The following is a 13,150-nucleotide window of genomic DNA, read 5'->3' as shown; positions in this document are numbered from 1 at the left end:
AGCATTTATATAGTGTTTTACAAATATTTAATTTCAATATGATTGAGGCCAGTTCCAATGATTTTGTGATAAAGAGACCCTCTATACCCAGAGAGAGGACTATGGGAACTGAGTGTAGAACAAAGCAGCATTTTCACTCTTTTTGTTGTTTGCTTGCATTTTGTTTTCTTATTTTTTTTCTTTTTTGATCTGATTTTTCTTGTGCAGCATGATTATTATTTAAATACGTATACTTATATTGGATTTAACATATACATTTTTTTTTTTTTTTTTTTTTTTTTTGCTGAGACCATTGGGGTTAAATGACTTGCCCAGAGTCACACAGCTAGAAAGTGTTAAGTATCTGAGACCAAATTTGAACTCAGGTCCTCCTGTCTTCAAAGCAGGTGCTCTATCCACTGCGCCACCTAGCTGCCCTTAACATATATATATTTAAAACATGTTTAACATATATTGGATTACTTGCCATCCAGGGAAGGGTGTTGGGGAAAGGGAGGGAAAATTTGGAACATAAGGTTTTGCAAGGGTTGATGTTGAAAAATTATCCATAAGTATGTTTTGAAAGTAAAAAGCTGTAATAAAAATAATTTAAAAAACCCCATTTCATTTCATCTTTACAAGGCAAAGTTGTTATGATGATCAGATGAGATATTCGTAGTTGTTTGATTGGTTGTTGTCCTTTGTTCTTGAACAGGACCAAAATGAAACCACTCTTTTAGAGTCAAATTACAGTGTGTCTGACTATGGATGATCAGACAGGAAGTTAGGCTTGGAATGCTCTACTTCAGGTCAGACACAAATAAATAGTCCATGTGAATACTTGGAGTGAATTCTCTAAATTTGTTCAAAGAACACAGCAACTTCTGTAATGAGGGCATGGCATGCTGGGTCAGTTCTGCCAATGTCTCCCATGTCACACAATCAATTCCAAACATTTGTAAAGTGATTAGCAAAGTGCCTGCCACATAGTAGGTGCTGAATAAATGCTTATTTCTTCCCCTTTATCCTTTCTTTCTCAATTACCTGGGAAGGTAGATGTTATTATTATTCCCATTTCACAGAAGAAGAAACTGAAGCTAGAATGATTAAAGGATTTACTGAGGGTCATCCAGCTAGTATCTGAGGCAGGATTTGAATTCATCTTCCTGACTCCAAGGTCAGCTTTCTATCCATATGCATATTTTTGATGATACCTTTTACACCCATTTTCTTATATGTAAGTCATGGCTGGCAATAGCAACAGTGGCAATTATGACAGCTTTTATTTATGTAAGATGCTAGCAATGTCTTCATGTCTTACCAGACTGTACTCTGGTACACGTTTCCCATGTATCTTTCTACCATGATTTAGAAACCTTTCTATCCTGGAAGGTCCCTCCAGCACTGTTATTCTCTATGCCCTATATTGCCTCAAGATTCAAACAAAAATGCTCTGTTTGTTACACAAAGCCCTTCATGATCTACCTTCTTAGTATTCTTATACCTTACTATTCGCCACATATTTTTTGATCTAGTGACACTGGCTAGCCTCCTGGTGTTTCATGAGTCTATCTCTTAGCTCTTGGTATTTTCTCTGATTGTCCCCCTATGTAAGCTCCTTTTAGGGTAAAGGTTTATCTTTTTTTGCTTTTATTTGCATTTTCCTTTTCTGTATTACAGTGTCTGGTACAAAGGATTAATAAATGTAAAGTAAAATAAAATTAAAAAACCCCCAAGACCCTAATTAACAAAAGTTGCCCAATATTGCTTTATGTAGTTTATAAAGCCATTTCCTCACAAAACTCTGTGAAATTAGATTATGTCCATTTTACAGATTAAGAAATTAAGGCTCAGATGTTAAGTAACTTAGCATCATGAAGATTGCTAGCAAGTAGGGAAGTCGGCATTTGAACCCAGATCTTTTGGTTCAGTCCAACACTTTTCATTTTACTATGGCATAAACAAGATTATAAATTTTTTGAGAGGCTTTTAATACTATTTCAATAATCTCACAGAGCTGGGAACAGAATAGGTACTAAATAAATAAATGACTATATTGCTTAAATGTTACATTTAACTGCAGACAGTTAACTAAGCAAACCATATGGTTGAGAAAATTATCAACAAGACCCGATGTACTTTTACCAATCATTGAATGAATGTAAAAGCATTTATTAAGCACTTATCATGCTAATATGCACTAAGAATCACTGATGGACAATGGCTAATCAATGACACACCGATGAACTTTAGCTCTGAAAAGTATGCGATATTACTCTTAAATCATACATGATCTACATCAAATTTCAACAAAAAAACAACTTTGAAAACTTTTTATTAACAGTTCATTTCTATTAACAAAAATTGGCATCACTCATTATCCTCAATAGGAATGTGAAAACAAACAAATTCCATTTCTACAAAGTTGGCCAGTGTGTAGACTTTATTATATATGCACATATAAAAAAATTAAACTGCTTATTACATAAAATCAATTACAATAGTGCAAGGAGTTACATTAAGTGAAAATAAATGATGAACAAGTGTAAGAGCAGCTAAAATGAGATTCTAGTCTCAGCCATTCTGATGGTTTAGAATTTGTTACAGACAAGATCATAGGAAGATTCAGAGCTTGAGAAGGCCTTAGACATCATTTAGCCCAATACCCTTATTTTGCAGATAAGGGGACTGAGGAATCTGGGAAGAAGTGGCTTTTTCAAAGTCACTTAGGGGAAAAGTGGTAGAGTTGAGATTTCCTGCCTAGGTCTTTTGATCACAAAACCTTTCACTATGCCAAGATGTATGCAAGAGGCATACAGCTAAGTCACCCCTTATCAGAATTTTTCTGTTTCTAGTTTATCCCATGAAAATACCAAAGCAACCTTCCAGGATCTATCAGCCATTGGAAATAAAGATTAAATGTCTACTTGACTTCAATTTTGGTTTAATTTTTCTGTTTCTAGTTTATCCCATGAAAGTACCAAAGCAATCTTCCAGGATCTATCAGCCATTGGAAATAAAGATTAAATGTCTACTTGACTTCAATTTTGGTTATCCTGGCACTCTTAGGAACCTGTTTCACTTTGGAACACTTGAATTCCTATGCCGACATGGCTATAAGCTTCTGAGAGGGCTTCTGCATGTTTCCAGTTAATGTTTTCATTAACCTTTCCATAAGACACTATATGGTATATGTACAGCTGGCCCTAAAGCACTCTGAGGTGAGGTGATGGTGCTTAAGGCTTCATGAAATCACAGTTTGGCTAGAATGGGTGCCCAAGATAACACCAGAGGCAGAACGTAAGTAGGGAAGAGAAGCAGAGACAGGCACTCTTTACTGGGTTTGAACAGTTTCAACTCAATTAAAATTAATTCAAAACATGCTTAAGCATATCACAAGTAAAAGAAGAAATGATATTTTGTAGCTGGCCCTTGGTGAGATGTTTGTAGCTTTAAAAAAAATGGAGAGTATTTCCAAGAGCTTGGTTGAAGAATTTTCAGATTTATAAAGACCTGGAAGGGAATTCACAGTTGATTTATTACAAACCTCTCATTTTATAGATGAGAGAACTGAGATCTAGGGACTTGAGGCAGTTTTAGAACCCAAGCCCTCTGATTTGAGCTTCTAAGACTTGAATAATATGCAATATTTTTGAAAGAATTATAGGATGTTAACTAATTATACATCTCATTTTTTAATAATTTTGATGCTATAGAGGCAAAAGATATACTTTCACTCAGGTAAGAAGGTAGGCAAGGTAAGGTAAAAAGATAGTTTGGCAGAGCAAAATCTCTTGGTTTTACTTTTCATACAAAAGTGCCAAGTATATTTACCTCTCTTCTCCATCTTAAACATTTTTATAGGAATATATAAATAATTTGAGGCCAAGCAATATTAGCCTGATAAGGCTTTTCAAGGTCTAATGAAAGCTTTCTATTATTCAACCCAATTAAAGGATGTTCTGGTTGTTTCTAATTCTCATAATTCTGATATTTTACTCACTCGTTTAGAGGTTAGGTTCCCTCAAAGATATAGAGCAAACCCTCTTACTCCAAACAGTTCATGGGGTGCTATTCTCCAATTAATTATCTCTACTCTGCTCTGGTCGCCTAATTTCTTCCTATCTTTTTTTGTATTAAAAAGTCTTATGGAGAACAACAGACTACAGCATTTCCTTTATTTCCATTCTGGGCAAATAGTAGCAATTAGGGAAGAGGAAATGCTGATCGAAGATTTCAGAGCAAGACAAATTAATTTTTACCTGCATTATAATTTTAAAATCCCTTGGTTCGTAAGAACACAAGAAATAATATACAGGGTCAGACCCATGATCCATTTGTTATTTTGGATACCAAATGGCATTAAGGGACATTTTATAAAAGAATCATAAAATACTGTGGCTGGCAGGAACCTTAGGAATCATCTAATTTGGCCCAATCATTTTACAGATAAGGGTACTGAGGCCTAGAGAGGTGAATTGTTTTATATGGTAATCATTCGTGTTAATCATGAAATTTTGGTCTTTAAAAAATTAAGGATGTGCACTAACCATTCCCTTAGATTGATAGTCAATTATCATACATGGATTCATCTAAACTTTTTTGATTTCTTTATTTTCAACCCTTATGACTTGTTAAGGTAATGAAATTCTTATGTTTAATCTTGCTATATAAAGCTGTTTTTAAAAAGCAGTCATCATGCAATCACTCATATTCTCATAGTATCTTATGGTTTAATAAGTGTTGTTCAGCCACAACAACCCTGAGGAAACATCGCCACTCTACAGTTGAAGAAATAGGTGAAACGCAGATGTGACTTGACCAACGCCACAAAACTTAAAAAATTCAGAGTAGGGTCTCCAAATTCCAATAACAAGGTCTAAACTCTAGCTGTCATTGTTTGGCCTAGGACTCATTTCTACTCTTGTGACTTCAGTTTCCTCATCGGTAAAATTACAATCGATGGTGGTGAAAATTTTGGACAAAAGTCTTCAAGATGACCCTTCCAGTTGTAACATTTTATGATGTATTCCAACATTCTAATATAAACATTTAAGGGCACTTCCCATCTTAATATTCTTCAATTTTGTGACTATGTCTATGTTCAACTTGTCTTGAATTTTGAGTCTATATTCATGAAACCTGCTATATTTCATTTGCCATTTTGGCAGTGCTTTTCTGAAGTTCTCTAGTTCCATCATATCTTCCTGAAGGATTGATGTAAAATACCAGGTATATCTATGCCAAGGTTTAAACAAAGTTAATGTAGCACATTAGATTAATATATTTAAGGAACAGGCTACCATCTTAATTTTGGGACCAATAAATTTAGAAGAACAAAGCAGAGGTCTCTCTAGATATTCAAAAACAATCTTATTGGTTTGAGGCTTTGAAAACTGTTTGGTTCTAGAAATTCAGAAGAAGCTAGAGAAACATTTATTTCTTCAAATTTTAAACAAAAAAAAAAGGGGTAGCTCTCAATTACTGTTGAATATGGTCTAAATAGTATAAAAATTTTATTCACCATTCTTCATCTACTATCTTTGCTAAATAGGCGCATGTCTAGTTTCAACATCTGATGACCTCATACAGACTCTTTACTTTGAATTATTTGTTTAAAATACACATACTTCATGAAATCCATCATTACTCCCATTTTTGATATAAAACCTCTGGTGAGACAAAACATTCCTTCTCTTTTAATAAATAACTTCTGAGAAAGGTATACAACTTTCCATAAAAAATATACTTTTCTTTCTAACAGAAAAATAAAAAACAAACAAAACTCCCAATCTGGCCAGAGTAGGAATTATGAGATGTCAAAGCTAAAGAGAATAGGCACTACAGAGAACTGGCACCAACAGATATGAGTTCAGGACTCAACAAACGAGTTCAGGAGACTGGACGTCACAGCCTTGGCCAGAGGCATTTACATAGTTGCCAAGATTGGCTAGAGATTTTTCATGTGTACGCATGTGTACATACATATATAACATATACATACATACATTTTGGTGGGGGTAAGAAGGAAGGAGATTTCATTTTTAAATGCTTCCCTATTTCTGGAAAATGTGGACTATTCCATTGTTCTATCTTCCAGATTACAGGGAAATCAATTATAATATAATTGATCTCTCTCTTCTCTCTGTGTGTATATATTTATTTGTATATACACATACACATATACATATATTCTCAAATCAGGTAAGACTCTACTAAATTATTATGGAAATGTAAAAATCTAGATAAGAAAAATTATATTTAATTCCTGGGCTGGTTCTGAGGAAAATCGCACAAGTAAAAGTTTGATGCACCAAGGCCAAAATAAACATTTTAGTGTCTGGGTTCTTCTAACTTTGAGAGAGCCCAAACTGAGTCCATACCCTTGAACTAAGAAGATATCTATATTTTACTATCCTTTGAATAACAGTCATAAATAGAGAAGAAGAGGGCGTAATAAATACAACAATCCATTAAATGAGATAAGTGCTGTTACCATTGGGAAATGGAAAGGAGTGGGAGGAGAATGATTGAATTCCTTTGGGAAATAGGAGGCATTTCTTGCTTTAGTATGCGCTTTCACTGAGGCACAGGTGAGAATTAATGAAGCTTCTATTTTCATTCCTTCTGAGAAGGGACTAAAGGCAATTAGAAATAAGTAAGGTGAAGTCTTTTGCCTACCTGCTAATGCATTTTTAGAAGTGAGAGGAAGAAAATATTTTAAGAATATTTAAAATTCTTAATAGAGGCAAAGTCTCCATTGGTCCCCCTGCCCTCATCTCTTCTATATCTCCCCCAAAAGGAGTAGTAAACTAAAGATTACTAATTTACTTCTAAAAATCTTAGTATGTATTGAGTTCATTTAGTATAAACAATTATCTGGGAAAATAAAACTACACTTCTGCCACCTTCCCCACTTTTCTCCCCCCTCAAAAACTGTATAAAAATAGAAATGATTTCACATTTGAAAGGTGAAAATATCTTTATTTACATTTCATATGTTATGAGTCCTGGAAGTTGTAGAAGAAAAAAAGGAAGAATGAAAATGACAAGAAATAACCAAAAAAAAAAAAAAAAAATAGACTGGTCAAGCAGGAGTCTTTATCCAAACAGTAAAATGCAAAACAAAACCAAAAAAAAAAAAAAAAAACAAAAAACAAATAAAATATAAGAAATGATCAGGATGAGCAAAAGTTTGGGGAGGAGGAAATGAATGGTTCAAAAAATACCTATCCTAGATATGCTTCTTTGTCAGGTCCTCCTGAATTCATTTCTTAGCCTTTTACTTGGATTAATGAGTATAGGCCTAAAACAAGGAAATTTTAAATTTTAAATTTTACAGCCTGTGGAATTGCTTGATCTGTGTTGTGACTAATAAAAAAGTCTCACTCCATAATTTAGTGACACAGAGAAGACTCTTTGAAGCCAAGTATAAAAATTCCCTTCCAAAGCAGTCAGTAAGTATGCACATCAAAAACGAAGGCTAATTTCCAAAGGCTGTATTCCTTGGGTCTGTTATACACAATGCCCCAAGCCAAGAAGTCCCTAAATGGGACTTAAAGTCACAGTATCCTAATGACTTCAGGCTAAGTTTGAAGTAAATGTAAAAGACTCTCTCTTTTTTTGGTGGCTGAACTAATGACCTTGACAGCAGAAAGATTTTAGGAACTTTCTGTTCTATTCCCTGGGGTCAAGCGGAAAAAAACAAGAAACAAAAAACAAGTCATAAAACTAATCCCTCTTCTGGGTAACAGCTCTTCAAATGCTTGAAGTCAGGAATCATTTCTTTTTCCAGGCTCAACATTTCCAGTTGATCAGATGACAATAGTTCTTATACCCTATATTACTTTTGTCGCCCCCTTGTGGACATACTCAAACTTGTAATTTAACTTAACCAGTGTGATCTACCCAGTGGAAAAGAATGTGTTTATTGCTGCCTTTTCTGGACGGCATACCCTCTCTCTATTAGTGAAGTTTAAGATTGTTATTAGTTTTTTAAAGCAGCAATGATATAATGTTTGCTTATACTAACTTCATCATGAACTAAATGCACACATCTGTTTTCCCTCCAACATGGATTGCTATTAGGTTAAGCTGTATTTTTTTCTTCTCCTCGTGTGCTTTTTTTTTTTTTTTTTTGGGGGGGGGGAAGCATGGGATTTTACATTTATTTAGTTAATTTTGCCTCATTTTTTCAGCCTGTCAATTTTAAAAATATCTGATTCTGATTTGTCCCAGTGTTGTACCTACCTCTAATAAGTTTTATGCCATCTGAGTACTTGCTAAAAGGTACTATATGTTTTTCATTATGGAAGGATGATAAGGATGAGAGGGAGGGCCAAGAGTGAGCAAACCCCTCAACCCAAAAGAAAGAAAATCTAATTATGCTTTTGACAGACAAAACTATACTAGATGGGGGAGGTGGAGGAAGTGGCACTGAGTATGGCTAAGGTAAGGGGAAGTGTTGAGAAAATTTAGTGTTCCAAAAGCATTATCTTCAGAACCAGGATTCTACATTCAATAACAAAAACAAAACCTTCCTTCTCTCTATTAAACTGGTCTTTGCTACTAGTAGACTTGTTAAAAAGAACAAACAATAATTTTATCATGTTACTGATATTTTGGACACACTTGTGTAAATTAAATTTTAAAAGTGTTCTAAATTTGTTTTTTTTTTAATTATTTTCAAATGAAATGTAAGTGCTAAGAAGTACCTGCATATCTGCTCTGAAGTATAAATAAGGAAACGTTTTTGTCATTGTTTTATTTTCAAGGTTCTTCTAAATACAAACAATATTTATTTTACACACTGAATGAAAGTGTTCCTCTCATGAATTGAATATAAACTGGTGACTAATGCTCTGGGCTGAAAAAGACTTTATTCAAATAAACTTTCTTTCCTTTCAAATGATTGCCTGGCACAGGACTACTGATCTAATCTTTAAAAACTACTCTCCTGGGCCTTTATCTTGAATTCCTACTATAACCTAGCGTGAACAGCCTTGTAAGGGCAAGTTTATGGAACTGAAATCTTAGAAGGATAAAGAAAGTGTTTCTAAAGTGAAGACTAAAAATGACTCTGAAATCTTGCTGTTGTTTAGTGTTTAAAGTTAAAGGATGAGGGGAAACATCAAAGAGGTCCAGATAGGAAGAACAGAAGATTGGTTTTATATCTCTTCTGAATTTTTCCTAAACTAAAGAGATGGAGATATTAGTACTTGGTGAATTTATCTCTCAGGAATATGTGTCTGCCACACAATCCCCAACATAAACATCTCTCTCTTTTTAAAAAGGAAACTCACACAAGGGATAGAAAAATACCTTGGAGAAATATTCCAACTCTAAGATGGAAGGAGTTATGTCTAAAGCAGTCTATATACCACACATCACTTCTGAAAGGCAAGCAGAGAAAAATCAGGGAGATAGGCAGGCTTAATTGGACAGTAAGCCCCCAAAGTCAATTGAACTACATGTTCAATTCATAATCTAAAGCCAACCAGTCTTGTCAAACCAACCACCATTCAGTTTCCTGTCTAAATCCAGGAGGTTGTGAGCAGGGAATTCCAAGACACTGCCACATTGAAGAGTGGTTGTGGTAAAGTACTGACTTGTACTTCTATTAGGCAGGATGAGAAACCATCATTGCTTCGGTGCAGTAGGTCTTGTTCACTGTACTCCACACTCCTTGGGATTTTCAATTTCGTCTCCTTCAAAGTCTGATCTCAAATTCTGTTTCTGTTCAATTTCCACCTGTCAAGAAAATAATTTAAATAGGAAAGAATATAATTTTTTTTAAAGGAAAAAGCAAACCTCTTTAAGCATTTATTGAGGTATTTATATATAATGGGAAAGGTTTTGGAGTTGGGCCTGGCTTCAAATCCTGTTGTCATAACCTATGTGATATTGGAGCTCAATTTTCTCATCTGTAAAATACAGGAGTAATAGACTAAATTCCTTTTAATCCTGTTATAGTGTCTTTTCCTTTCTACCTTCACAATATTTCTTTTGTATGTCCTCTGTCTATTCTCTCTAGCAGGTTCTTCACAATATAGCATTTAAAAAAATCTTTCTATTTTCTCCTATTTTATTTCCCTCCACACATTCAATGATCCAGCCACATGGACCTTCTTGCTGTTCCTAATTTTCTGATGAAATGTGGGCAAAGGAGTATTTACATATCTATTCTGAAGTATCAAAAATGAGGAGATTTTCGTTGTTTTTATATTCAAGGTCTCCTGGGGTGATACAAACAGAGAATGAAACTGATATTCCATCTTCCAACTTTGAGCTTTCACTGGCTGTCCCTTATGCCTAGTATGCTTTTTCTTATCTCCAGCTCCTGATTTCCCAAAAGATTTGGGTTCAAATGTTACCTTCAAGAAGCTTTTCCTAGTCTCCCTTCCTTCTCTTTTCCCCTCCTACTGTTGGTATGTTCTCTCTGGGATTACCTCACATTTAGAGTGCATGTATCTTCTATGTAGCTTGTGTCTTGTATGCCTATTAGAATGTGAGTTCCTTTAGGCTAGGAACCACTTTCCCTCCTCCCTCCCCCTTTAGTACCTGTCATAGAGTAAATGCATAATAGATACTTATTAAATGACATATTGATTGATTAAATCTGTGATCCTATGATTTGCTGTGGTCCCCAGCATCCTCTCCAATGGGTGGGGTTGGATATACAGATTAAATTCGGTGATGAGAACACTAGACAGGCAGTGTGTCAGTGTCAGGAGTGATAGTGGGGGCATCTCTATGTACCAATTTCTTTCCCACATTATCCCACAGATCTTTGGGTGTAGTTTAATCCAGTCAATAGACCTATCTGGAAGTAAGATTATAGGTTTAGAGTTGAGAGGGATCTTAGAGGTGATCTAGTTGAAAATCTTTTACAAGATGAGGGAAGCCAGATCCAGAGAAGCCAATGAAGTATCCAAGCCCACATGAACAGAAAATAGCACACCTTGGATTTGGACCCAAATTCTCATCCCAATTTCATTCTTTTTTCTACTATCACATTGCTTCCTATGGTTGTCAAAATTAAAAGCATCTCTATAGCTTCAACCTGCTTACCTCGGCCTCAACCAGGAACAGAGTTTACTGAAAACAAACCATTGCAGTTCCTTCCTGTGGTCTCACATCTTCAGTACCCATCCAAAAGCATAATGGGAGCCAAAGGGCAAATAGCTTCTCCCCTATTCTCTCTATAACAACAATTCACATGAATATTATTCTTTGTCTATTACAAATCAAAATTTTTTATCCAACCCGTATCTTTATAGGAATTCCTTCTAACAATACTCCCAAAGTAGTTGTTTAACCTCTACATGAAGACCTCTATCGGGGGTGGTGAGGGTGGTGGTGGTGGGGGGGTGGTTTACATTCATTCTCTCATTTGCTCGTCACAATAATTCTGTGAGAGTAACATAGTAGTAATAGAACCAAGAGAAAAGGGATTGCTTCTCTGAACTCTGAAAAAATGCTCATCCTCATCTATGCCATGGAAACTGGCATAAATATTATCATCCTCTTTTTTTTTAAATTAGAAAATGAAGGCCCAAAGAGGTGCCCTAGATCACACAATTAGTAAGTGGCTTAACTAGTAAACTAGGCCTTAAAGCCACAAAAGTAGACTTTCTTATTCCTGAAGTTGGAAGACTTGAGTTCAAATCCATTCTCAGACATTACCTCTGTGATTCTGAGCAAATCACTTTACCTATGTTTGTTTCAGTTTCCTCAAAATGGGTATAACAAAATGGAGATAATAGGATTATCTGCTTCCCAGGGTTGTTGTAAGGATTAAATAAGAAAATATTTGCAAAGCACTTAGCCTGGTGTCTAGCACAGAGGAGACACTATGTAAATGTTAGATACCATCAACATTATTTCCAACATAGTTGACCTCTTAGACCCCCAAACTTTGGTTTTCAATGTACCATTATCACCCAAAATTCCATGGATCTTTTTCTAAGATCTTCAATTTGTTCTCCCTAGGCTCCAGTTAAGATGCATCTCCAGCAAAGATGCATCAGCAGTCAATATATTTCAGTTGGGTCCAAACTAAAATCTTGCCCCTCAATCCCCAGTTTCCATTCTACATTACTTGAAATTTAGTAAAGTAAAGAATTCTAATGGCCAAAATGTAGCTTATAAAGTCAGGAACTATTCAAATAGTTGATCCTTATTCCTAATTACCTCCCAAATGAACAAGCATGATAGACCATTGAAGACAAACCAATGCTAATACTTTTCTCACACAATGTTAGTCATCTTAGTGTTTTACAATGCACACAAAAGGTTGCAGAGTACAGAAACAGGAGCACTGACTTAGTATCAGAGACATAGGTCTAAAACCTGATTATGACTATTACTAATTGGGTGACCTTGGGCAAGGGTTAATCCTTCAAGTCTGTTTTAATCTGTAAAATCAGTATAGTAATACTTCCTTTATCTCACATGACTTTCATAATACTGTTGTGATGTTCAAATGGGATAATGTATAAGAAAGTGCCTAGTCTGGGGTTTGGGGGGGGGTCCCTCAAAGAAACTGATATGGTCCCTTTTACTATTTCGTAGATAGCTTCTAGCTGTCTATCTAGCTGATAGGAGACAAGCCTTTTCAGCATATATATATATCATCCAGTCTCCATATCTTTTAGAGGTTTAAAGGAGAGACTTTTATTCACTATTTACTTGAAAATCAACCATTGTCTTATAGATGTAACTTAATTTTTCTCCTTTAAAAAAGTGTGGGGGGAGGAACTTAATTTTTCATATTATAACTTCTCTTACAAAAGCTATTAGGTTATTTCTAATTTCCATGGCATAGACGAGGATGAGCATTTTCTCAGAGTTTAATAAACGTCATTTCTCTTTTTCTTTTTTCTTCTCTCTCTCTCTCTTTTTTTTTTTTTTGGGCTCAGGCAAGTAGGGTTAAGTGACTTGCAAAGGGTCACACAGCTACAAAGTGTTAATTATCTGAGACCAGATTTGAACTCAGGTTCTCCCGACTTCAAAGCTGATGCTCTATCTACTGCACCATGTAGTTGCCCCCTAAAACCCAATTTCTCTTGGTTCTGTTACTTACTACTATGTTACTCTGAAAAAGTCATAAAAGCTCTCTGGCCTCAGCTTCCTTTTCTGTAAAATCAGAGTGTAGGTTGAATAATCCCTA

General features: G+C 35.1%; 1 protein-coding gene and 1 long non-coding RNA gene across 2 annotated transcripts in view; one reads left to right on the top strand and one right to left on the bottom strand.

The window, feature by feature from the left end:
• The window catches only part of LOC127549440 (uncharacterized), a 113,335-nt gene that overhangs the window by 96,838 nt on the left and 3,347 nt on the right, over window positions 1-13,150 (top strand). The window lies entirely within an intron of this gene.
• STON2 (stonin 2) overlaps window positions 2,131-13,150 on the bottom strand; it is a 190,946-nt gene continuing 179,926 nt past the window's right edge. The window contains exon 7 of the mRNA XM_051977463.1: window positions 2,131-9,729. Within this exon, the coding sequence (XP_051833423.1) occupies window positions 9,646-9,729 (84 nt within the window). The 3' untranslated portion in view covers window positions 2,131-9,645. The remainder of the gene's footprint in view (window positions 9,730-13,150) is intronic.

Source organism: Antechinus flavipes, chromosome 2, assembly GCF_016432865.1.
Source record: "Antechinus flavipes isolate AdamAnt ecotype Samford, QLD, Australia chromosome 2, AdamAnt_v2, whole genome shotgun sequence".
In the NCBI taxonomy this organism is placed as follows: Eukaryota; Metazoa; Chordata; class Mammalia; order Dasyuromorphia; family Dasyuridae; genus Antechinus; species Antechinus flavipes.
Note: the sequence above shows the minus strand (reverse complement) of the source record. Positions and strands in the feature narration are given on the sequence as shown.